Consider the following 27,243-nt stretch of genomic DNA (forward strand, 5'->3'; position numbering starts at 1 on the left):
AATAAAAGTATTTCGTAGCTCGTCATAAATAGTTTTATATTGTATGAGTAATAATTTTATAAATAAGTACTTAAATTAAAATGAGTTGCTATCAATTTCTATACTTGTTTGGGATGGAATTGTAACATCAGCAAAGTTAGGAACAAAAAATATGATGTTTTCAATAAAATAAAATAAACTAACCAATCAGCATTTTGGTGTAAGTACAACAATAATATTTACTTAGCACGTTTTGCACAACGAGACGAGTTACCTATTTCGCAATCATTTAAATTTATTCTAAGACGTAAGTAGATTTCAATAAGTAAACATGACAGGACATAAACACAAATAACCGAATCGAAACTTGCGCCAAAATTCCCATCCTAAACGGGGCCAATTCTGAAACTAAGTTGAACTATTCGATAATAAACGCGCATTCACAAACACCTCTAATCTCAATTCAAGCACTTCGACAATACGACGGATTCCGAACGGATTTGGGTCGTGGTTTCATTCACTCACTCACTCACTCATTCACTCGGTCACTGCTCAGCCCGGCGAGTATTCTGGACAGAAGCTAGACGATGCATCACAGAACCCTCATCAATACTTACAATACAGTAAAATACGATATACTTTATATGCACCAAATAAAAAACATCACAAGAACTTAAGTATAACTAAGTATAGAAAAAGGCGGCCTTCTTGATTCAATATTCTTCTTCATCAGCCTTTAGATTACTGAGTAGCTGAAAATTTGCAATCGACAATCCTTATGCAGCATCGTTTATCTGTCAATAGTGGGGCGGTAGCTGGTCTAAGTTGACGATCATCGGTTCTTCACCGGAGGAAACTGTGTTCACTTCATGATTATCCCCAAAACTGTTTTTTTACAAATAAAGAAATTCTATGATATTGATTGCATTTTAGCTAGTAAATAAGCTATTAAGTACCTACACATAGTCAATTTCATCCAATGTAACAAATAATCCTTATCAATAATATTTATATAACACCCTGTGTTGCAAAAGTGATATGCTAATCCGAAAGGGGGTGACTTTGGGCTTTGTTTTCCCGAATTTACAAAAGTCGTACATAGAACAAAAGTTGTTCAGAATGACTCCCAGAATCACCCCCTTTCACCCCCTTGCAACACCCTTTATAAGTTTTCGGCCCTCCAAGGCTATAACTATAAATTTAAGATAGCATGTATTTTTTGTTTCCATATGACAGTTTGAAGCAAAAATAAAATAGACACCCTGTAGATGTATTGCACGCACGAGGATCGCTGTCCAGAATAGTCCCCTCGGCTAGCTTTGAAATTATTAATCTGCCGGCTTCTGTGGCCGCCGTGTAATCGACTTTCGCATAACCTGTTTACACCCGTCAGGGCTTCGGTTTTAACAGCCCTTGTCACAGGAAGACGCACCAACAGAATTATGATACAGTACACCCGATAGCCCTCTATATTATCTAACTTATCGTCTTTGAACAGACTCACGAGCAATGAAAAAGTTCCAATTAAAAAATTTCGACACCATATTACCCCAATTTTTAAAACATTTGATTTAGAATTTGATCAAAATATTTACTTACGTTTTTAGTTGGTAATGTAGGTACTGATGCGGTGTTAAATGTACATATACTTCAATATTGCAGACGGTGTCAATATTGTTATATGCAATATTGATAGCGTTTTTCGATTTTGTGCTGTTATGTTGCTGTGTCACTGGAAGTTTTTCATTGATCGTCAATATATTTCTAGAATTTACACTCGTGTCATTGTCCTAAAGCGTCTACCAGTACCATACATATTATATAGATAAATACCATGGCTCTACATCTACATACATAATACCTAAGTAGGTACCTATTACCTATTGAAAAGCAAAACTTAAAAGTTTAGCCTAATCTCGCTATATCATTCTATTACTATAAGCTATGTCTTCACTAGATATGTGTCACTGCTGCAAACATATACAAATACCTACCTAGGCATGAATCGGAATACATATGTATGTATAGATCTTAATTTGTCACAAGCATGATACATAGGTGTATCTATAGATATCTTGGGACGCCTATGAGTAATGTATTTTGGTCTAAAATGTGGCATTTGGTAACTATAGTAGGTGAGTTTTAGTTGGTTGAATTTGGTAGTGAAGTTGAAAGTCTTAAAAGATTTAAGTGTATGTATAACTGCATTTATAACAATAGATAATAATATAAAGATCGAGTATGCAAAGATATCTCTCATCCCAACTCAAAACAGATGTTTTATGAAATACAATAAGCACAATACGTTTATTTGTATAGTGAGCTGACCCAACATGGCATTGCGAGATAACGAAAATGTTTAATTCCCGGGCCTCTTTTATTATACTGACGAAAAAGGTCGGTAAATGTCGGTATCAAATAGCTGTCATCAGGCCTTTGATAAAAAAAAAGTGTGGACAGCTGCGGCCCTACGCCCGCATAGCCCTAGGTACCAGGGCAGCACACTACTGCGGAGGCATGCTATATTTAGTGGCTTGTCCATTTGAAGCACTATCGATTTGCGTGCAAAGAGCGTTGACCCGCACCGGCCGGCGATCGTTTCGCTAATTTATTAATTATTTAAAAGCTTATGATAGCCTGGTGCCCAAGTGCCGAATTTCTAGGTTGAATTTTATATTTTTATCGAAAAATCATGCGGCATTTTGAAAATAATGTTTGGTGCACAAATTTAATTTATGTTTTCTTGTTTCAGGACACCCTTACACCGGAGCCAATTGATATGAATGAAGATGATAACTATTCCGGTAAGTGATTTGTCTTATTTAACTTATTTTGTAAAATTTACTACACTTTATACTATATTTATATTTTCAACTTTACTATTTTAAAAGCCACTTGCATCAAATCAACAAAAGAATTGGTATTTTATGTGGACTCCTTGTGAACCCTTTAGAAAAAATAAGAAAAATACTGGCATACAATAAAATACCAACACAACAGAATTGGCTAAGAAACTATTGCTCATATTTTAAATTTTCCATCCTTCCAAATTTGAATTTTGAAATTGATTGGCGAATGTGATCTGGTGCAGGTCAGGGCTTCGCCAAAGATGCAGAGAAGTTGAAAATGATGCTGTTGGCATGGAATTACCACAGCCAGGCGCAAGGTAAACCTTTTAAACATTTTGTGTTCGTTGTGTGGTTTTCTGTGTGACTAGCTAGGGAGTTTGAAGTGGATTTTTAACTGCTTATACGACGACACATAGTCATAACACACATCTTATTTTTTATGAAGTCTGCGGTGAATTGAAATACTGGCATGTTATAATAATATTTTAAATTTAAACCGTTATTCCATTTTCAAAATACTTCGCCGTGAACGTGCATCGTAGTTAATTGTCATTACAGCACGTCCGCCCGCTATAAACATCCAGGGAAGCGGTTGTTTTCTTGTCAACTGTAAACTTTATTAGTCTTGCATAATTTCCCCTAGCTAAGGATATTACCCCTCAGGCCGTACATAACCTACAGACAGATATTACGAGGCTGCACTTCGACGCTGCCACCTTGTCAAATTTATTTTTAAACTCAGCCTGTTCCGCTTGACATTTAAGCAGATGCACTGGGCCTGTACACCTCCTATTATGCTCAGCCGCCCTAGTACCTCCCTTGCATATTAACTACTAGGATAAAATCGGTCAAGCATGCGTGTTTTTTGTTTGTGACAAAAAATTATATTGGAGCATTTTGGAAGACACCTAGTAGAGTATGTCCAGAAATTCTCATTATTGGGTGATTATGATGAGTAACACACGCACTCACGCCTTGTACTAATGTACTCCCTTGCGGGGTAGGCAGAGGTGCATTGCTGCACCAACTTTTCGCCAGATTATGATGAGTGTGATGATTTTAGTGTGAATAAGACAAATATAACTTCGGAAATTGATATGTTCTAGTTCTAACAATAGTTCTATCAATACCTACTTACATTTAGAAACATATCAATTTCCAAATTCATCTTAACCAGGCACACCTATAATAGGTACCCACTCCAATTCCTAAGTGGTTTGTAATCCTAGACTTAGCTGTTTAGACGTTAATTATGTATACAATGTGCGTAGGTATATATGTACAAAAGCCTAGTACATAGAAGACATACACAGCGCACATAGACCCCTATGTACATGGGTTGCGAGGCGGTTATAGGGAGGCCAAGGGGTGGGTGTGATATCACCCCCCTAGCTTAGGAAATAAGTAAGATTTTTAAAATATTAACTGTCTTATTTTTATTTCTCCGTACTCATTATTACTGTCTCAACATTACCTCTCAAAGATATCGATCCACTATTTTCCGATAAGTAGTTTAACAGATAAAAGTACTTACTGCTGAATAGTAAGCAAGACGTAAAGTCATCGAAAGCTCATCGCTGAATCTTAACGTGAATGTCGAACAAAATAGACAAAAAGAATATGAGCTTACAATGTTTTTTTTACAGAATCTTCCAACTTAAATTAACATAGGCCACCCACAGTCTGATTGTGGTGACAGTGATTCTGGAGGATCTGGTCTGCATCTACATCTACATAATAATATGATATTATTCATTGTGTGATGAACATTAGAGCTAGGTGGACTAGAGTTTGTCGCCGTTGTGACAGGATAAAAATAACCGTCCATCTATTGGTATCATAGGTAACGGACCAAACGGATTTTGATAAATGTATGGAGAAAGGGCGTTGGTAATGCCGATGAAGTGGACGCACTTGTGTGAGTTTCTAAACAAATAATACTGAATGCGATGCGTCCGTTGTGTAAGATGCCGAAAGGTGGATGCTTACGATAGCCAGTTATTTTAAGTTGTCAGTCACTGACTGCCTAGGAAGCTCATTGCTTTCATGTTATGTCCTAGATTAGCTAAGTGGTTCAGCACATTTGATACGTACACCACAACTTGAGTCAAGGTCATAAAGTCATGTCCTGTATAGCATCACAGTCTCTATCCAATATTCAAGAACGGAAAATGGATGCCGACACTTAACGCCTACAGCGTTTTACTAATAAATTTTCTATGTTATGAGGTCTCCCGTGCCTGGTCGTTAACTGCCAAATGAAAGGGTTTGCTGATCGTAATTAAAATAGAAAATAAGCTTCTTCAGTTTTTATTAATATCCTATAAGAAATTAAATACCCTCTATAACTAATAATACTCCATAGAGTATTGTGCACCTTGCCTCGTCTTTTTTGTTCCTTCCTTTAGATTTTCCAGAAGATTTCTATTTATTTATTTTGAACATTCACAAAACACTTTTAAATAATAGATTTGTAGACGAAAGATGCAAGGAGGCAGCTGTAATTTTGTCATATTCTATATGTTAGCAGATAGGAATACATATACAATGTATGTATATCATATTGATTCCATATTTGATGTTAAATTTTTTGTGACCTATTTAAAAACCGCGATTTCACATACACAGATTACCACCAAACCTAGACACAAAGAGCATACCTAATGATGCATTTGTGAAACCCTGTAAGACACATAAACATAATTTTGCAAGCTCCAATCCATTACCCTCCTTCTAACTCCTCCTCTCCTGGTACTTTCAGGGCGCAACGGTGACGTCACAGATGGTGGCACGGACAGCATGGCGGACCTGTGGGCGTCGTACCACAGCGCCCTGGGGCTCGGCTCCAAGCTGCCTAAACCCCCCACCCCCATGGCCACTGGCCACTCGGTGAGTTTTAAGGTTGAGTCAGCGTTTCACGTTTCTAGTTTTTAGGTATAGTTAGAAAAGATGGAGATTCTTCTTCTCTGTTCTTCATCAAAGCCAAAAAGTGGCCCTTTTTCCAACAGAGAGTAGTTTGTAAAAGGTTGTCTTTCATCAGGAAATGTTATATTTCATACGATGAATTTCTGTTTGGATGACTGGGATAGGGGTTAGTCATTCTGATTGTGCTGGGTTGGGTATTGGGTTTGATCCCCGGCCGGGGGACATTAGTTTAAACACATATCATATTCTGGATTCATGGTTGTACCTTAAGAGTGACCAGTGACCATAGGCTCGCCACCTTTTACTTTGGGCCTAACTAAACCCAACACTGACCAATAGTGGGTGCAGCAAGCAACCCTATCTGTCTACCTAGTAAAACCTTGCTATATTCTTATAATAAAAACAAACGAATTATTTTTCAGTCAAAGTGCAAAATCTACACATTGTTTTGATTTAAAAGTGTGTCAAGATGTAAACATTATTTCTATGTAAACAAAATATCATAATTATACACCTACTTAATTAGGTACCTACTTACCTACTTACAATTTATTTACCATTCCCATTAAACAATAGACAAACTGCTACAGAGGCTATTTCAGGAACGTATTCGGTAAAGTAATTGCATGGCAAAATTTTATGTTTTGAAGTTTCTTATCGCACTGCTGATTTTACAACTGAGAACGTCAAGTTAAGTAGAACTTAAGTAGGTATAAGTATGCTGCAGTTCATACTTAATTTCTGCACGCGTTAAAAAAAGCATAGGTACATACAAACGAAATGAGAACCTCCTCCTTTTTTCGAAGTCAGTAAAAAAATAAATTGGGCTAAAATATTCTAAAACTACCAGGGCAGCATAAACTGACAGAAGCCATCCTTCACAGAGTCCGATCCACGTGGGCTCCGCCACGCCTGGCATGGAGACTGCTCACGACGAGACGTCATCATCGGACCGGACCAAGGATGATGATGACGCGGGAGCCTCCGATGACGACAGCGACGATCGAGTGGACACCCAGCATCATGATCCTGAACGGCTTAAAGCTTTCAATGTAAGTTCTGGGAAAGTAAAAGTATTTCCAAAAGACTTAAGATTATCGTTTTTTTATGGGATATAGACTTATTTAGAAATATGATCTAAAAATAATATTTGAAAGTGCCAAAGTCCTGGGTTTTCATTTCCGAATGGACCTAAAATTTACTCTCATAATTTACCACATGGAGAAATTACTAGACCCGCTACACTACCGGCAGAATATGAAAATGTAACAATATGCACTTCGGCTTACTTCCTAAATACGTTAATATTTTATTGATGGCTTTTCCACAGATGTTCGTCCGTCTTTTCGTGGACGAGAACCTCGACAGGATAGTTCCTATCTCCAAACAGCCCAAGGAGAAGATCCAGGCGATCATAGACTCCTGCACCCGACAGTTTCCGGAGTTCGCCGAGCGCGCCCGAAAGCGCATTCGGACTTACTTGAAGAGTTGCCGACGGAACAAGAAGGTCAGGGGTGACCTGCCGGCTACTGGGAGCAGCAGTGGCGCCGGCACCGGCAACGCTTGGGATACCGCGGTGAGGGTCCGATCTCTTCTTGATTTATGGTTAAACTGTATATTTGCATGAAGAAATTGGTCTTCTGATAGGATCAAATTTGCTCTGCTTTCAGAAGCAGACCTAAAAAAGCAGAATAATGAAATCCCTGAACATAGTTACCCATTACGTGTTTTCTGTAAATAGCTATTTGAAATTAATCCGATACAAAAAAAGAAGCTATTTTGCATATCGGAAATATTGAAGAGTCAAAACTTTCACTGGCTAAAGGTTAAATGTCCTCCTAGTCGAATTTCGACCTCGGCGGCCAGTCAAATTTTTGAAATCAGCCATGATGGTAAAGTTGCCGCTAATCTCATTCAACCACACATTATTAACAATCACACCTTGCCTGCAGGTGCGACCGACGCCCGCGCACCTGACGTCGGTGCAGGCGGAGCACATCCTGGCGCAGGCGTGCGAGAACGAGAGCCTCAACGCCAAGCGCATGCGCCTCGGACTCGAACCGGTGAGCCAGCCGCCGCCCACCGTCACCACGCCTATGGTTAGTGTAGTGTCAACAGAGGCGCGATGATTCTAATGACAAGGAGAGGGTTAGGCGCGATAAAGATGTAGTTTAGGGTTAAGGGTTTGATGGTCGTCGCCCACCGTCACCACGCCTATGGTTAGTGTAGTGTCAACGAGAGGGTTAGGCGCGATGATAGTAGTGACACGGAGGGGGTTAGGCGCAATCACAGTAGTTTAGGGTTAAGGGTTTGACGATAGTTGCCTTTGGTTAGTGTAGTGTCAACGAGAGGGTTAGGCGCAATAAGGATGTAGTTTAGGGTTAAGGGTTTGAGGATCGCCGCCTATGGTTAGCGTAGTGTCAACGATGACTGTAGTGACAAGAAGAGGGTTAGACGCGATGTGGATATAGTTAAGGGTTTGAGGTTCGTCGCCTATGGTTAGTGTAGTGTCAACTGTCAACAGAGGGTTAGGCGCGATGATAGTAATCAGTATAGTGTCGACAAGACGGTTTGACGCAATCACAATAGTAAAGCATCCCGTTAGAAAAGTATTTATGGTACTTGGGGTCAAGGTTTTAAGGGTCGTTTCGGCGTAATAGTGGGTTATGGGAACGAATTTTCTGGTAGAAGTAGCACGTAGAATATGAGGGTTGGGAGACAGTGATACAGTTTAGATAAATGGAGATTCAAAACTCAGATGTTACAATGTTATATTGATTAGTTAGGTATGTAATTGTAGTAAATTTCTACCTATACCTATCGTATGTGGACCTAAGAAACACACAATAATAATATGATACCTAGAATACACATATACATACACATACCTACATCACAATATAAATTGAAATCCTAACTAATATTATAAATGTGAAAGTAACTGTGTCTGTCTGCCTGTCTGTCTGTTACTCTTTCACGCCGAAACTACTGAACGCATTTGAATGAAATTTGGTATAAATATGGTCTAGACCACGAGAAAGAACATAGGCTACTTTTTATCCCGGAATTCCCACGGGAAAACTTTTTAAGGCGAAGCGAAGCTCGCGGGAGCAGCTAGTCATAAATAAATGTCTTGAACAAAAAATTACGAGTATTTATCCTATTTTTACTATCACTACTTAACTTCTATTCCAATAACACATACTAAGAGAGCAAAACCTTTCCAAACCCTTACCAAACCGAGACGCATTGCAACAGAAATATTTCACTCTTACATCATCATCCCATCATCACACCACATCATCAAAACTTTTATTTTAGCCGATAAACAATATATCTGACTAAAATCTTGTCCCCAGGCCATCGACACTACAGCATCTTCAGCCGTTGCTTCGTCTTTCTTGAACTTGTACAGTGGAGCCATGTCTAGTCCAGCCTCAACGCCCGCTACATCTTCGATCACCACTTCGTCCTCGGCTGGACACAGCAAAGCGGCTGCTGACACTACCAGGCCTTCAGGGAGCCCCACTTTGGATAATCCGCTGTTAAACAACAACAACCTCAAGATTGACAACGCTAACGGAAATGCTGGGAGCAAGACTGCTAGGTAAGTTATCTTCGAATGATTTCTGAAAGAATCTCATCTAGTTAGTATTGAATTAGAGGACGACGAAACCTTATCCGTTCTAGCACGAGATTATATTTATGGTTGCTTATTTGTCTTTTACAGCCCAGCCTCTTCACCCGCTCCACTATTCAGGCCATCTTTCCCGAACACATTTGGGACACCGCAGACTTTTGGGAGGCAAAGGTAATTTCAATCATTATGTTTTTATAGAATACCTATTAAATTTATTATTTGCTGTAATTTGTGTTAAAAACCTCTTTCTTTCATCAACTTGATGTAAATCATAATATTGTATATAATTTGTATAATTTTATTGAAATATTGTATTTTATTTTTTCAGTACAAACAGCAACCCAGCTTCGGCTGCTTTGACCAGCAGCGCTCTGCTGTCAACTTTGTCAGCTATGCCGTCTACAGGTAAAGCTATTTAGCACTTCAAAACCATGAGAGAATTATTCTTAGAGATTCGAATCTATCTAAGTACCTATACATATGAATTTTGTTATATGGGTAACCCAAACTTTTACCTATAAATTATAGAGCATTTTGCAGCTTCTTGTCACTTTAAAAAAGGTTTAAGTTTAAGTACTTACCCCTTATTCATAGAAAAGTTACAGAACGTTTAAGCTATTGAACTGTTTTGTCCCTCTCTGTCAAGGAACAATTTGTTCTGAACATTTGTTTGTTGTTGTTTTTGGCTGACATAAACAGTTGAAATTCGTGTATTTCAATGTCAAAACTTCTCTAAATTTACAATACGGTCTATGAATTTGAGCGTTATATTTTATACTTAAATTCCAGGTGTTGGAGTGAATGCAGCAATGGCGGCGTACCAAAGTGCTTTGCTGTCAGCCATGGCGGCGCACTCCAGCCCCTTCCCAAACAGCCTGGCTGGTGAGTTCCTAGGTTGGGCAAGTTATTCTATGTATTTACCTCTATTTAACTTCAGATAGACCGAGATTCGAGAATCAGTATTATATGTATAAAACAGTGAATTTATGACTATTTTATATTAGTCTGTCTGAAGTGTTTAATTAAATCAAACTTCCTTGAAAACGTTACCAATATATTCATATTTTTCATTTCCAGCTCCAACAGACTTGTCGCTCAAGAACGTGTCAACTTCAACTCCATTGTTGCCAACATCCACTGCCCTGACTGGGTCGACATCTTCTACTAAATCCTCGTTGATGTCCCACAAGCTGTCCGGAGCTGAAGTGGGCGCGGTCCGTCAACTGATCACTGGATACCGTGAGTCTGCAGCCTTCCTGCTACGGTCGGCCGATGAGCTAGAGGCATTACTCTTGAACCAGCCCTAGGATTCTCTCAAATTGAAATCAAAGAGATCGCCGGCGGGAACCGCCAAAAAGTTCTCTTTTTTCGACTAGACGTGTCGATTTAGACTTTACTTGGAGTGATTTAACTTTTTGTGGAGTGAAGTAAATCTAATGCGGGATAAGAAAGGTTAGCGATTGGAGGAACAGCGAAGTTTATCTAGATGATGTAATAACGTGAACGGGTTTTTTGGGTGTTGTATTGTCGATATGTCGTTATTTGTCAATAATTAATTAAAACATCATTATATGCGTAGTACATTTTTCTTGTCCAATTTTGTAGGTGTTGTGAAGTTAAATGCAATAACTTTTCGCGTTTGGGAGTTTTGTTTGGTGCTTTACAAATGCGAATAGTTAAAATATTAACTTTGGTGTACAAAAATCTATTCAATTCGTTGTACTATTACAAATTGTGGTGGAAATCGTACAAAGCTGCCATATAAAAAATGTTGCCATTTGAGAAATTACTCGTTGGAAGAGTACAAAATTATTTTTGTGTATATTTAGATGTAAGAAAATAAAAAATCAGGGAGATTCATAGATATAGGTATTAAAAAACGATTTCTTGAGTGGTGCGAAACTATATAGGTTAGTCGATAAAATTCATCGAAATTTTGCTTAAAATACTGATGGCTAAAATATATTTTGAAAGGGGAGTAAGGAAAACATCTTAGCTTATCTATATGTTTAACAGAGTTTAATGTTAGAATAAGTGGCATTTTAAATTAAGAAGCACGAATTTATTTGTTATTTTGTATTATAATATTAACGCAGTAGATGATTCAATACAATTAATAATATATTTTAGTTTATTGTTTCTTAGATTATGGGGTACGTTGCTATCCAATCTCGGTTCCATCCAAATTTTATATAGTAAGTTTTCAATAGACTTAATTTTTATTAGGGGCATTGTACTTCATTTTTTAAAAATTTAATGTATTTTTTGTATTATTGTATCATTATTTTGTTCACTGTTTTTATTTTATTTTAATCAATGCTTTGCTCATTTTGGATTTTGAATGTACATTTTAAAATTGTTACCATAGAGTTTATGGCCAGCTATTTTAGGTAGGATATAATGTTAGTGTTACTGCTTATAAAAATAAACGCGATTCTGTACAAAAAATACTATTTATCTTTAATTTTTGTATAACTATTTGGCCTAACTTCATTTCCAAACCTAACTTAATCGTTGATATAAAGTACAAAGAGGTAAATACCTCTTTTTTATTTTAATTGTTATTTAAGCATTGTTTAAAAATTTGGCCAGTGTTAGTCGGTTATTTTTATCAGCCAGTGTTATTATTACATAAGAACTAATACAGTACAATAGATTAATCAAAGTTACATACATAATCTCAATGCTTGATGTGTTTGCAGCCCATTTCCCTACTTCAGATTTTTCATCAGTGTGAACAAAACACTATGGAAAGTCATTTGCTTTCTGTTTTCATGAAGTTTACGCCGATTGGCTAACATAATGTTAGGTTTTGTTCACATTGGGTAATATCTTAAGTCCACATATAAATAAACAAATACATTGTCTCATTTTCCGCACACTATCTCAGTAATTAAACAGCTTAAGCCAGTTTCAATTTATAAAATTGTAAATTCACTTTTAAAAATTGCCAAAGAATCGAATTGATTTTCAGTGTGTTACAAATTATTTGTATGGGAATTAATGCTTTTTTATAAATATTTATGTATATTTTTATTAATTTAAAGTTGCTTTACAAAGTCATTCCAATGTTTTTTTACTGTGAAAAAGTAGCAGTCAGTATAAATTGTATGAAATGTGTAAAGTAAATTTTTAGAATTATAAAACAAAGTTGATTAGAAATATTGGAAAGTTGATGTTGGGTACGAAATCAATAATGGTGGTAAACGTTGAGAAACTGAAAAATTGTTAGACATAAAAATATATTATTATTACTAATTAATAGAGATGTAAAAATGGTTTACAATTATTATTAGTTTGAGAAATAAATACAAAAGAAGATAATTACAAAGGCGATTGTTACTATTAATGACGATATGAGAATTAAGTTATCTAATTTTGCAATTTCAAAATGTGAGTTTTACAATTTTGAAAAGAAAATATTAAATATGCTCATATACAGTATGGTGGTTTTATTTTATTTCGTTACATTTTCACTAAAATGGAGTACTGCTGAACAAACACTTAGATGTAGGTTATGTTATGTTAGTTATGTAGGACTAGGAACCAATACTAAACACTTATCTTGTTGCAGAAGTTTATCATGAAATTTTTATTACGAGTATACCTACTTAATTTTTTTGAACATACGAGTACTGTCTAGGATGTCTCACATTTACGATATTAACTGAGTGAGAAATTACGCGGATTACATGGACCAATAGCTACGAAGTAAAAAATATTCAGTAAAGTACCTACGCGGGCTACGCGTATATAGAAAAAAAATGTTGATAAAATCACATCTGCCCCTCTTTGCTAGCTTATCATCCCCATTGCTGCGTAATCGGGACACTCCCGGCTGCACCCCTCTGTCAATGGGTTCCTTCATGAGTAGCGTCATGGCCAGCGCGAAGAAGTCCTGGACCGATGGAGACGCCAGGCTCGTGTGCACTCAAATGACTAATGCTGAACAAACACATTATCTGTGACACTAAACCGTGGCGTGCTCCTTATAACTAGGTGTTTTGTAATGTAGAAGACCGAATGGCGTAGTGGTTAGTGACCCCGACTACTGAGCCGATGGTCCCGGGTTCGATTCCCGACTGGGGCAGATATTTGTTTAAACACAGATATTTGTTCTCGGGTCTTGGATGTGCCCGTAAAATGGCAATAGGCCCGCCCCCTATTACATTGGGACTAACATAACACTCTGGCGAAAAGTGGGTGCAGCAATGCACCTCTGCCTACCCCGCAAGGGAGTACATTAGTACAAGGCGTGAGTGCGTGTTTGTTTTGTTTGTTGTTTGTAATGTGGTAGGAACCAATACAAAACACTTGATATACAAAAGTTTTCTTTTAGAATTTTCATCGGTACCTATTTCGTTTTCTCTATTTTTCATAACTATGTATATATGTAAGATGAAAAGATTTCCTTCTCATGAAAAAGTTTCTATTCGAGTGCAATAAACTGTATTTTATCTTTATTACAAATGTAAACGCCGCTTAACAAAACAATCTAAAGCCCCTACGTCGTTCACAGTCCTGAGACGGCCAGCGAGAGGAAGTCCTGCACCGACGGAGACGCCAGGCTCGTGAACATGGCTGGGTACCGCTCTGTGCACTCACATGACTAATGCTGAATAAACACACGAGATGTAGGTTATGTAGGAAATAAAACAAAACACTATTTTTCGCAGAAGTTTTCTTCTGGATTTTTTATCGGTGCTTCATTTTGTTACTTACTTTTTCTTCCTATCAATGTGGTGGTTTAGAAGAGGTTACTTTTACGTAATAAGGTCGCCGATTCTGCTATTTATTTCCTGCTTCTATATTTTTGCGAAACAGTTTCTATTCGAGTGCTATCAACAGTATATTATCTTTATGGCTAATGTAAACACCGCTTAACAAACACATCTAAAGCCACTTCATCGTTCACCATCAGGCTGCACCCCACTGTCCTGCAGCGGCATCGTGTTCCTCCCTCATGAGCTGCGACATGGCCAGCGAGAGGAAGTCCTGCACCGACGGAGACGCCAGGCTCGTGAACATGGCTGGGTACCGCTCTTTGCAATCTAATGACTAATGCTGAATAACCACACTAGATATAGGTTATGTAGGACCCAAATACAAAACAATTTTTGCAGAAGTACTGCTGAATAGACACTTTCATAGATGTATAATGTAGACCGGTTGGAACCAATAAAAACACATGTTGCAGAGATTTCTTTTCATTTTCTATATAGGGCTGTCTGAAAGAGATTACTTTTTAGTAATAAGGCCGCTGTTTGTGGTATATATTCCCTATTCTATATTTAACTAGCTACCCCGCCGCGAGCTTCGCTTCGCCTTAGAATGTTTTCCTTCCGATGAAACAGTTTCTATTCGAGTGCAATAAACAGTAGGTATTTTATCTGTTCTATTCGAATGCAATAAACAGTATTTTATCTTTATTCCAAATGTGTTAAACACCGCTTAACAAACACATCTAAAGCCACTTCATCGTTCACCATTAGGCTGCACCCCACTGTCCTGCAGCGGCATCGTGTTCCTCCCTCATGAGCTGCGACATGGCCAGCGAGAGGAAGTCCTGCACCGACGGAGACGCCAGGCTCGTGAACATGGCTGGGTACCGCTCTGTGCCGCAACTGGGGGTGTGAATAGACTGGGGTTTAATCCCCCAAAGAAGAAGAGGGGTGTTATAAGTTTCACGTGACTGTGTGTGTGTATCTGTCTAGTAGCGTAGCTCGCAAACAGCTGAATCGATTTTCGGTTTGTGTTTTTCAAGTCGAGTGTTCTTAGCCATATTTTGTTAAAATTGGCTTAGCTGTTCCAAAGTTGTGCAACTTTAGTGTCGAATTTCGGAGGTTTTTAACGTTGGTTAGGTTAGGTTATTACCATGGTATAGAAGGTAGAAGACAGACTTACGATCGCCTCAATCCCCATGAAGCGAGGCCCCATAGCACCCCCTCGCTGACCGCCGGAGCGCCCGTGTCTCTCTGGAAAGATAACACCGTTATTTCGAAGGATAGTATATTTTCGAAAGCCTGGCAACTTATTGTGGAAACGGAACTTTTGCTCTAAAGTGTACCTAATCCATACAGTTCAACTCACAGTACAAGGCGCTTGATGGTGTCTCTGCGCCACGCAGAAGAAGCTGTCGGAGACGTTGACCCCGAACCGGTTGGTGACGTTTCTGCAGCGCGGCAGGTCCATCAGCCTGGCGCGGTACACCTGGAGCTCGTGCCGTCTCACGAGCAATGAAAAAGTTCCACTAACAAAATGTCGACGCTAAACGACCCTGATAAAAATATTTACCTTTTTAGATAGTAGTATGCTGGTGCGCTGTTAAATAGCCGCGTATCCACCTAAGGCATGCCTCGGGTTTGCTAAAACGCGATCCAATGCTCGGTTTGTATAAAAGACCATATAAACCGAGCATTGGATTGGATCGCCTTCTAGCAAACCCGAGACATGCCTCGCCGAGGCGTGCGACAGGTGGATATGCGGCTGTTGAGCTTCATATTTCAGTCTATGCTACTTAGTACCAAGAACCGTTCACCGTCGTGCTGTGCGCGTGCGACGATTGTTTGCCATGAGGACCAATCGCACCATTTCTGGTTCACGATCTCCCCTGTATCGCCTGGTTGAAACCTATAATGGAACTTTTGTGGACGTGGATATTTTTGCCCTTTCACCATCCTGCTTTAAAAACCATTGCACTCGTGTACTTATTTCTAATCAACAGTGTTTGTAAATGATTTCTTGTTCTCTTTCTTCTTGTTCTTGTTCTGATGTTTACACAAAATCCACATTATGCTTATAAATAGTGATTTATTTTTATTTTATTCACTGTTTGTAAGTGTGTGTTTATTTGGTTTTGTATTTACTGATTTATGTTTAATGCTATCCTAAGTATATTCTTATAGCGTATCCCCTTTTATAAATATTGATTCTTTGTAACCTGTGGACATTGTCGTGGGTTGTACATTTATGTAAGTTTTTAAATTTAACACAATGTATTACACTTTAATGTATAACTGTTTATTGTCCCTAATAAAGTAAAATAAAATAAATAAAATATTGCACACGGCGGCGTCATTAAGCTAGCCTTTTTAGTTTAGGGGTAACTAATTTGGTGCTATTGTCACTGGAACTTTTCCATTGCTCGTCTAGTGAGTGTAGCTCATTCAACTCACAGTGCAAGGCGCTTGATGGTGTCTCTGCGCCACGCAGAAGAAAGTGTCGGAGACGTTGACCCCGAACCGGTTGGTGACGTTCCTGCAGCGCCCCAGGTCCAGCAGCCTGGCGCGGTACACCTGGAGCGGCCGCATCGCGTGGGTGAACGAACCGTCTCGCTGGGGGAAGGGAGAAATACTTAATTAATTATTGTAGTCTTCAGTGAGCCATTACCACCACCAAATATTAGCAATTAACAATCCTCAAGCAGCGTGGCTAGCTTTTCAAAGCCGAAGTACTTGTATGGATCTGGCAGATGTTTGATAGGCGAGCGAAGCTGCTAATTATTACACCCGAGTCCGCGTTGTTCTATGCTGCTAATGGATGATCGGTGGTGGTACGGTAACTGAAATTTTATAAGTACTTGTACAATTTACCCTCTTGCATACCAAAATGTTTCAGGCATCAGATTTCCATCCATCAGAATGATAGGAAAATTTACCTGGTGACTGATGAAATTCTATAGGTACTCAATAATTTAGAGGTAGTTTACATCTTGAGATCCCCAGCTAGTGACGAAGACTTCATAAAAAGACGGCATCATGTTGCTGTTCGGAATGTCTACTGCATGGCATCCGGATGAAAATCTGAAAACGGAAATCTATTTACTTGTTTCCGAAGATGTTTTCCTTCTCTTATTTACATCTAAAGTGGACACAAAATTTAGAGTCAAAACTACGTCGTCATCAGAAGGGCTAGCACGCGGCGTAAAGACCTGCATATCAAGACCTGACAAAACTTTTCATTAAGAGCATGTAAACAGTATGCAAAACTTTTTGTTCTAGTCCTTATTTATTTATTTGATACTTTATTGCACAATTATGGTGGTCATAAAATCTTACTCACTTAATGTTCTTATCCAGCTGCAGCATAGCAATGTCATTGGCAGGCTCGGCGCGGATGTCCCACTTCGGGTGCTTCATCACCTTCTTTATCCCGGCCACCTGACCGCCAACTTGCGCCTGGCTGGAGCACGCGCGCACCTTCATGGACGATTCGTCTGTAGACCTGAATGAATTAATATACTTTATTGGCAGAAAAATATACATAGTATACAGTCATCAGTTGCACAGAAATAAAGAATTTAAATTGCAACCTAAACTAGGCTCATCACTTGTGCTATTGATAACAGGTTCTTCCTTTACCTGGATAGGAGATGTGGTGATTAGCCCGGCGTGTGGGGAAATTGGTGGGAAGTAAAATAAGGAACGGTGGGGTAAACGAGTTCTGGAGTGGAGATTACGAACAGACAAGGGTGAGACGCTCTCTGGCCCGATGGACTGAAGACATTACATAGATGGCCGGTAGTGGCGGGGTTGAGATTTACGGACGGGTGAAGATCGATTTAAATTCACATTGGCTTAGCAGACTGAACTTAAGAGAGTCACCATCATCATTATCTGAAGAGGGAGACCAGGCAAGCGTCTCAAACAATAAGGTGTAAATGCTAATGAAGGGGTTAACTTGACAGAAGCCAGGAAAATTGATGAGGACAAAACAGCTTCTTTAGGCCCTCTGTTGTACAGCGTTACTACAGGACATACATTCTCACGACTGTAATCCCCAAAGGGGTAGTCAGAAGTGGCTCGCAAGTCACCCGCTTTTCGCTGTACATTAGCACTCACGTAATAAGTCGCGAGTCGTATCGCCGTTTTGGAACGAGCACAATGCACCTAGGCTACACATCTACGTGTACCTACCTCAGGACAGCAACAACAAATAAATATGTGGGGAAATCTCACACACGGCGATCCGACCCCAAGCTAGGTAGAACCTGTGTTATGGGTATCGGACAGCTGATATATAGATATAGATACACAAATACATAGATAGATACATACTAAATATAAATATAAACACCCAAGACCCGAGTACAAATATCTGTCTTTATACAAATATCTGCCCCAGCCGGGAATCGAACCCGGGACCTTTGGCATAGCAGTCAGGGTCACTAACCACGTAACTATTCAGCCGGCTACAAATGTAACCTAACTTACTTCCAAACACAATTAGCCGTGGTGACGACAATCCTGGGGTTGAGCAGTGCGCCGCCGCACCAGTGCGCTCCATCTTTCTGTATCGACGCCACGTACGGGTAGTCGTCTACCCTCGCGTCCTGTGCCATTATCAGCCGACGACTCTGTTCATATATCTCTGGAAATATCCATGTTTTTTAGTAAACATTTTTGAAGAATTAAGAAGAAGTAATAAAGTTTATTTCTGCAACTCAGCGTATGTGTCAGATAATAATAATGTTATAAAGTTAAGGATTTTCATTGTATCGCTGTACAGGGCTGATTTTCCAATAAAGTTATCTGGCTAATAATTCTGATGCTGTCGCGTCTGAATGTTTATTTATTAATTATTTATTTATTAATTTAACATAAGGATCACCAGCAGTTAACTCATCGGACATACTTAACAGACAATTTTACATAATTTATTTTATTTCTTATTTTATTTGATTGGAAAAGGTGTAATAACAGGCATTAGATTACCATATTACATAAAATTCAGCACTATAAAACACAACATTTACATTAACGCTAGTGTTAATTAAGTTAGATAAAACTTACCTAACTTAATTAAGCTAAAAATATAACTATTCATTAATTATTTATAATAGACGCATTTTTCCTGAAATAAAAATGACATATTATGTATCTAGCCTATCTGAAACCTAGTTAAACATTGTGAGATATGGCGTTTCGACTTTCTCCGTGTTCGGCATCATAAGGGTCACAGTGACAGTTAAATAAAGTCCATTTTTCTCTCCACCTTTAATTTGCTAGGTGCGGGTGCCTATATAAATAGAGTGAGTCGCCCGCGCGCCTCAGTTGTAATATCACCATGCAGAAATGACTAGGTTTCAGATAGGCTAGATACATAATATGTCATTTTTATTTCAGGAAAAATGCGTCTATTATGTAGTCTGAGCCTATCTGAAACCTAGTTAAACATTGTGAGATGTGTTTATTATCGCATGGTGGAGAGAAAACCAACTGTGACCCATAAGCTACTGATGAGTATATCAGTAGATAAATATCTGAATCTATAAATTTATAATGCATAGATTTCTAGGTAATAGATATACTAAAAAGAAAGGTATAAGTATACATAAGACTTAAGTACTTCCTTATTATTCCTCACTTGTCAGAAAGTTATGGAAGGTATGTACCTATACATATAGGTAGGTATTTATACATATGGATACACACAGTGCCTCTTCGAAAGCAATACTTATAAGTAATTATTGATCAAAATCTTGTTATTGTCAAGGCAATATTTTTAACATACACTAGCCAATGGATGGAACCAGTGAAATACTTTGCAACAATATTTAAAAGCTGTAAAATGTAGAATATCGATCCAGGCCACTGGGGCTCAGGCCAGCACATGCTGACTAGGGTATGTAATTCTGGACTGACCTCAGAAATGCAGCAGCCGACCCTGGAGCCTCGAGGACCTGCTCAGTCAGCCCTGTACGACGACACGGCCTGCAACACCTGGCGCGGCATCTAGTCCTTGGAACGAGGAGTGGTGCTTGAAGGGAAGATAATTTTACTAAATATCTCAGCCTCATCAGCTACTGGAAAAGATTAGATGAAGGCTGTGACACTGGCAGATAACTAAGTATTCAGTTTTTCAAAACATGATGCAGGTCACTATATTCATATTCTAGATTGACAAGTAACACACAGTCTAATTTTGTATTCTAACTAACTCGGCGAGTTCCTGTGCAGTCTTACTAGGAAGGAAAGTTATTTTATAAGCCTTTGCACTGATTTTGTGGGCTACTATCATTCTGTATCATCATGTGTGAATATTATGAGCTCTGGCAGCATTCCTTGGTAGATGACATCAATTAATAAAGATTGATTAACACAACAATAACAATTATAATAGTTGATAAATGAAACCCGGCTAAATGATCAGTCATGCCACCAGGATAAGTAAAATGTTCAGTACTTCATATGAAAAACATTAACAAGGTCACCTTTAGGTATGTTCGTCAACACTAAGGGCAGGTCTCGGCCAAAACCTTAAGGCTTCGCCTTGTTGCAACTTCAAAGGTACGTAGGTAGGTACCTACTTACATTGTTGTAGGTTCGATTTTGAAACCATTAAGTCAACCTAGATAAAACAAAATAAAATAGCTCGATTAAATAAAGATGGTACGTAAAGATGTTAGTTGTACCTGATCAGACCTGATGCAACGACAGCCAACATAGACTCTCTAATCTGTGGAAGCACAATCATGGTGGCGGGAACATGGACAGTTGGACGAGCCACCTCGAGCCTGACTTATCAATCAGAACTGACAGTTCGCCAACAGCAGATAGCTTGCGGCTATCTATAGGTAAACTTAGGTAGTTACGTAGGTAGTTAGCTATACCCAAGAAAAAGTCCTTGGACATCGATATGACAGTGGAACGGCGAATAACTGTGACATTCTTTAAAACAAAAAGGCTTGTTGTTGTCCAGCTAAGGAAGGTTACCTACTTCAGCGACCTGGTATTGCATTCTGAAAGAACTGCGAAGAGTTAATATTATGACTAATAATTATTACTTATTTAGAAAGTTTTCAGCAAACTCTAATAAATCAAGCAGCTACCACGTCACCGCTGCCCGGTTATAACTCTGTACTAGCTTAGTAGATATATGTATATACCAGTTCTAGCCTTCAGCTAGAGGCCAGAGAGCTCCTAAATGAGATGCGAGTACGAGCATGACACATGTAATTTTTTACTTGGTAACTAGTTACGTAACTAACTGAAAGATCCATAAAACAGTTGAGGATTACTCAAAATGGAATTGTGAAAACGGCACGTCTGCATCTTAACCAGTCAGTCTAAGTAGTTTTAGCAGATACAGTGTTGAAAAATAGTTATGAAACGTTTGCGCCAGAATCGAATTAAAAATACATTTTCATTAGAGAAGCCGTTTAGGCATGAATAGGTACTTTTACACTTTGGATTGTGCTCCAAATAATGACCTTCGAAATTCATAGAAATTTAATGACGACTGCCATTGTTTATTATCTAGCCCCGTACATTGAGTAGGGCTGCGGCTACACGTGATGTGATACACAGTACACAGTAGGTATATGCATGTTCCCAGAATAGTGGAAGTTATAATTTTACCAAAAGGTAGTCGTCTCGTGCAAGAGCACCGTTACTCGATTTATTCGATACACAACTACTAGACAGCTGCTGCGTAGGAGGTTCACGCATTTTTCAACAAAGAGCTCGGATACATACTGACAATCCACTGGGACATAAGGAAGACAGCTAATATGGTGCCACTCAGAAACCGCGATGACACTCCGATCATGATCACCCGACAGTAGGATCATAATAAATTCGGTAACTTGTGAAGCGGTATGGTATAGCAACAGCGACTTTCACGAAATCAGGAATTAGCTCAGTGCTTTTAGGTTGAACACTCGCCGGTGGGATTCACTTTGCTCATAGCCGAGAAAAGAAAAGACTCAAAGCTGGAATCTGCCGATGTGTCGTGACACTTAAGATAGTGTCTGGGGGGTCACTTTATATGACGAAAAACGAACTTTCAGTGCACTGCGGCGCGAGCCGCTCTATCTGTTTGTATGTATTAAACGTGCCGATTGCACGACAGCTCTCGTTCGTTCGTTTCTCATCAGTATAGAGTAACGCTCCTGTACTTACCGTGCGTCACCATTCCCATGAGCAGTCCAATGATCTTTAGGCAGTTTAGAACAAAAGCTGCATTAGACAGTTTCTTCAGCAGAGACATCGAAATAAAAAAATAAAAAAAATTATTGCACAATTATCCGCAGGAGCAGTCTACAGGTCACTTTGGGCAGTTCAGAAGAAAGCTGCTTTAATAGAATACCCCACCTCAGCGGAGGCATCAAATTGAAGTGCTATAACACTTTTAGAAGCGGTGCACGTTACCCGATTTGTTGTCATCCATGCCGATGCGGCTACGGCGACTGCAGGTGGTTACTCAGACTTCGTTGGTGTGCCCTTGTATGGCTAACATGACCAACCTTGGCAGTAAACGTTCGTCTGCATATGCCAAAATCACTGATGAATAGCGCACGTTCCTCGATACCTTCTAAATAAGTCAATCATAATGATGGCTGATGATGATGATGACCGTGCTAGCAATAGTGCAGGCGGTTCCGCTGAGCATAAAATCTCTTCCCAGACAGGGGGCGTTTGGATCTGGCAACCAGAACAGGAGTGCCAGGTGTGCGCAGCGATGCAGGTGGGACAACACAGCCGCCAGGGCAGGAGTACATGGCTGGGTCTATGCAGCGATGCAGGTAGCACAAACCGGTGGCCAGGGCCAGGACCGGGTGTATGCTGCGATGCAGGTGGCACAAAACGGTGGCCAGGGCCAGGACCGGGTGTACAGCCGCCAGGGCAGGAGTGCATGGCTGGGTCTATGCAGCGATGCAGGTACAACAAACCGGTGGCCAGGGCCAGGACCGGGTGTACGCTGCGATGCAGGTGGCACGAGACGGCGGCCAGCGCAGGAGCACAGGGCCGGGTGTATGCTGCGATGCAGGTGGCACGAACCGGTGGCCAAGGCAGGAGCGCAGGGCCGGGTGTACGCTGCGATGCAGGTGCCACGAGACGGCGGCCAGCGCAGGAGCACAGGGCCGGGTGCATGTTACACGAAACTTCAATTTCACCGAATCGGCCTGCCTACCCTCAGCGGGTAGGTACCGGCGGATCACATTACTCGCCGCACATGCCATAATGTCCCAACATACTGAAACTCGGAGCCACGTGCTTCTTGTAAAAAATCCTATGACGGTCCTGAGAAGCTCCTGTTTGTAAAGCCTTACATAAGCTATAATCAAGTGCATTATTGTAATAGCAAAGTTTTTTATCAACTGTTTTCTAAAAATATTAGAAATTGAGGGTAGAAAAATATATTTTTAAGTATCTAGCTCAAGCGCCTCTAGTAGGACCGGAATATGTGATCAATCATCACCACGACTACTGAATCGGACCCTACTGCGTGGGATAAAAACCCCAAGCGCCGGAGCATTATGACCAGTGGCTGAGCTTTTAAAAGCAGTAAATAATAGCATTTTACTCACGGCTTATCAACTCAAACCTTCGTTGCGAAATCCTCAGCAATGGCTGCGTGCGCAGCAGCCGGCAGGCCCCGCGCCGCCTGGTCCGCATCACGCTACAGCTCCCGGCAGCGAGGACTCCGCAAATTCAATATTATCAGTGGCGGATTAAGAGCATCGGAGGCCCTAAGCACAAAGCCTGTGTAGGCCCCTAATTTAGAACAATTTGTTCCTTGACAAAGAGTGACAAAACAGTTCAATAGCTAAAACGTCCTATAACTTTACTATAAAAAAGAATGTATTTTTTTTTTAAATTTGCTTGCCTTAATGGCCTACGACACGCGCAAGTATCACCACAGTTAGGTACAATTGCGCAGGTACGCCGAGCTATCACACGGCACAGTTAAAGTACGCGCAATCCTCATTTTTGTCAAAATCGTCGACGTGGAAACTGGAAAGAATGTTTCCCAATGAGGAACTATTTCTTCTACTGGTATATTTTCAATGTTTGCAAACAACTAGAAAAAAGTCTCTCTAGTTGCCATCATCATCATCATCATCAGCCTTCTATCGCCCACTGTTGGGTATAGGCCTCCTTATTTGTACGCCAATTCTTCCTGTCCTGTGCCGCTCTGATCCACTGCTTCCCTGCAACCTTGCAGATGTCATCGGACCATCTATCAGGTGGTCTGCCAACCGCTCTTCGTCTGTCTCTAGGCCACCATTCTGTGACCGCCTTTGTCCACCTTCTGTCCTCCCGACGAGCCAAGTGTCCCGCCCACTCCCATTTCAGTTCGGCGACCCGCATACCGACGTCGAACACTTTGGTCCTTTTGCGGATCACCACGTTGGGAATACGGTCTCTAAGCGTAATGCCTAACATGGCTCGCTCCATAGCTCTCTGTGCAACTCTGATTCGGTGCACAGTTTCCTTGATCAGCGTCCATGTTTCGGCACCGTATGTTAGTGTGGGTAAGACACATTGGTTAAACACCTTGGTCTTCAGGCATTGTGGGATCTTAGACTTCAGGACATCATCAAGTTTTAAAAAGGCGGCCCATCCCAGTTGAATCCGCCTCGTGATAGCTTTGACCTGGGATTCTCGGCCAAAGGATAAAATATGTCCAAGGTAAGTGTATTCATTCACCGCCTCCAGTTTATGGTTTCCAACAGTAATGTTGGAAACTTCGGTGGGAATGCTGGACATGACCTTAGTCTTGGACATATTCATCCTCAGGTCAACCCCACAGGGATGCTTCATGCAGTTCTGCGAGCATACACTGTAGATCCGAGGCGTCTTCAGCCAGAATGATGATGTCATCAGCAAACCGCAGGTGCAACAAGCGTCTGCCATTTATGTTGACTCCTCTCTCATCCCAGTTCATTACATTCTAGTTGCCTGCTATTCCCAAAAATCAAACCGTACACGATCAAAGTGGACAAAAAAATTGCTGTAAAATTTAAAAAATCATTCACATGTTAAACTACTCAAGGATTTATGAGCGGACTCTTATCCTCCTGACCCCGAGAGGTATAAATGTATACAATGTTATTAAATTAAAAAAAAAAAAAATTTAACTACTGAACTGTTTTGTCACTTTGTCAAAGAACAAATTGTTTAAGGGATAGGTACTTTATAAAACTTGAACGGAATAACAGGGGTACTCCATAAAACTTTTAATATAGGTATTTTTAAACTAGGTATATATTACTTATATATTTTTTTCAATGTCCTACTCATAGCACGCCAGGTGTCAGGAGGTTATGAATGGTAAAATTATTAAAATTTCAAACAAAAAAAACGAAAAATCGCAAATCGGTCGAAAAATGCGCAAGCCGCGCTTCGGGGTTGGCGCAGTATACAGTTTTACCACCCATTCGCACAGTATTCCATGTACATGTACAGTACAAGCCGCCCTGCGCAGGCAAAACTGTGGTGATAGTTACGCGTGTGGTAGGCCCTTTACCAACCACACGCACGATATTCCATGTTTAAGCCGGCCTGCCCCCCTACTCTTGAAAGGCAATGTATTGCGGCTGTCTTGCGTACTCAACATTTAAAAAAATCAGAACTTCTCTTCAAAATCGATTTTTCAAAAAGTAAAAATACGTTAATTTTCATCAAGATAAGGCAATTTTTTGGACCTAGCAGTAAGAACCAAATACCTAGAACGTAGAATTTATTTTAGATTTTGGCTGAAAAATCCATTTTTGGCTTTTTTGCAAGTTAACTTCTATTGTAGGCATTTTATTATTGTTTCTAGATTCTCCAAATAGGAATTAGGTACTGATCATATTAGTATTTTTACTTTTTGGAGAAACGACTCAGATGAGAAGTTATTATTTTTTACCTACCACACGCACGGTATTTCGTGTTTAAGTCGGCCTGCGCAGGCAAAACGGTGGTGATACTTACGCGTGTGGTAGGCCCTTTACCAACCACACGCACGGTATTACGTGTTTAAGCCGGCCTGCGCAGGCAAAACTGTGGTGATATTTAAGCGTGTGGTAGGCCCTTTTATCAGAGCAAACTCATTACATCGGACATATTGTGGATGAATAAAATGTAGGTATAAAATGAATGAAACAGCAGCAGAGGATGGGGGCCCCTGGAGGCCCGGGGCCCCAAGCACGTGCTTGTCGTGCTTATAGGTTAATCCGCCACTGAATATTATATTCTTCCCCGTCGGAGCGAAGCCGACGAGAACCGTGGCTACATTGAGCCATTTTGCCGAAGTGTTCACTTCAAAAATCAAAAACCAACTGAGGCGCGCGGGCGACTCACTCTATTTATATAGGCACCCGCACCTAGCAAATTAAAGGTGGAGAGAAAAATGGACTTTATTTAACTGTCACTGTGACCCTTATGATGCCGAACACGGAGAAAGTCGAAACGCCATATCTCACAATGTTTAACTAGGTTTCAGATAGGCTCAGACTACATAATAGAAATTTCGTTGTGAAAACAATGTTTGCATTATACCCCATCCACACGCTTGCTGTTTGTCACAAACACCGCAAACAGCAAACGAAGTCCCAAACACCGAACAAAAATTACCCAACACAAACAGCCATCCACATGCTCGGCGAACGTTCATAACATTCCTAATCGGCAAACACGGCGGACGACGAGCTAATACTTTCGGGTTGACATATTTTTATTATATAAATTAAAACAAGAGAAAGAAAAAAGGAAAATAAGAAGAAAGCAAAGACGATGGTGGGATAATAAAAATACATAGAAATTGGTTTCCGCAACATATAAGGTTGCCTGTAAGAGATCGCTCTCAGCGATAAGGCCGCCTATTGTACATTATTTCTAGTCTATAAGTATGTTTTTTGTATGTTTGATTTATGTGGTGTTCAATAAAGCAATATTCTATTCTATTCTATTGTATCGTACAATGTACTGCTTTATTTGGGCTTTAATTTGTTTTATATTTTTATTTTGATAAGCCTCCAAAAATTACACAATCGTAGGTGCTGATCAATCAGACATTTTTACGCTTTGCGCGCCAACAAAAAAGTGTAGCAAGTTGATACGTCCGCCTCCCGCAATGCTA

The 27,243-nt window shown here is 39.9% G+C and overlaps 2 protein-coding genes across 7 annotated transcripts in view; one reads left to right on the forward strand and one right to left on the reverse strand.

The window, feature by feature from the left end:
* LOC105380821 (nucleolar protein 4) overlaps positions 1–12,835 on the forward strand; it is a 117,524-nt gene extending 104,689 nt beyond the window's left edge. For 3 of the 6 annotated variants that reach the window (XM_048628137.1, XM_048628139.1, XM_048628138.1), the window contains exons 5-15: positions 2,732–2,783; positions 3,071–3,145; positions 5,590–5,717; positions 6,638–6,805; positions 7,084–7,329; positions 7,706–7,852; positions 9,113–9,360; positions 9,484–9,564; positions 9,722–9,798; positions 10,183–10,287; positions 10,471–12,835. In XM_048628137.1, the coding sequence (XP_048484094.1) occupies positions 2,732–2,783; positions 3,071–3,145; positions 5,590–5,717; positions 6,638–6,805; positions 7,084–7,329; positions 7,706–7,852; positions 9,113–9,360; positions 9,484–9,564; positions 9,722–9,798; positions 10,183–10,287; positions 10,471–10,700 (1,557 nt within the window). In that variant the 3' untranslated portion in view covers positions 10,701–12,835. The remainder of the gene's footprint in view (positions 1–2,731; positions 2,784–3,070; positions 3,146–5,589; positions 5,718–6,637; positions 6,806–7,083; positions 7,330–7,705; positions 7,853–9,112; positions 9,361–9,483; positions 9,565–9,721; positions 9,799–10,182; positions 10,288–10,470) is intronic. The other 3 variants (XM_048628140.1, XM_048628142.1, XM_048628143.1) reach the window with 3 other exon arrangements.
* Positions 12,836–14,841: 2,006 nt separating this feature from the next.
* Positions 14,842–18,867, reverse strand: LOC105380794 (trypsin delta). The gene is made up of 6 exons (XM_048628284.1): positions 18,606–18,867; positions 17,455–17,616; positions 17,102–17,195; positions 16,569–16,727; positions 15,298–15,368; positions 14,842–15,017 (listed from the first exon to the last, which is right to left on the reverse strand). The coding sequence occupies exons 1-6, from the start codon at positions 18,731–18,733 to the stop codon at positions 14,882–14,884; spliced, it is 750 nt and encodes a 249-aa protein (XP_048484241.1). The 5' UTR covers positions 18,734–18,867; the 3' UTR covers positions 14,842–14,881.
* Between the last annotated feature and the right edge of the window lie 8,376 nt (positions 18,868–27,243).

This window comes from Plutella xylostella, chromosome 20, assembly GCF_932276165.1.
Source record: "Plutella xylostella chromosome 20, ilPluXylo3.1, whole genome shotgun sequence".
NCBI lineage: Eukaryota > Metazoa > Arthropoda > Insecta > Lepidoptera > Plutellidae > Plutella > Plutella xylostella.

Bases quoted from the DNA above. Each gene is read 5' to 3' on its own strand.
- LOC105380794 (XM_048628284.1), bottom strand. From the start codon at position 18,733: ATGGCACAGGACGCGAGGGTAGACGACTACCCGTACGTGGCGTCGATA. The intron at 17,617-18,605 runs GTAAGTTAGGTT...TAATTCATTCAG, and splicing joins ACGGCTAATTGTGTTTGGAA to GTCTACAGACGAATCGTCCA. The intron at 16,728-17,101 runs GTAAACTACCTC...CCCTTCCCCCAG, and splicing joins CTAGCTGGGGATCTCAAGAT to CGAGACGGTTCGTTCACCCA.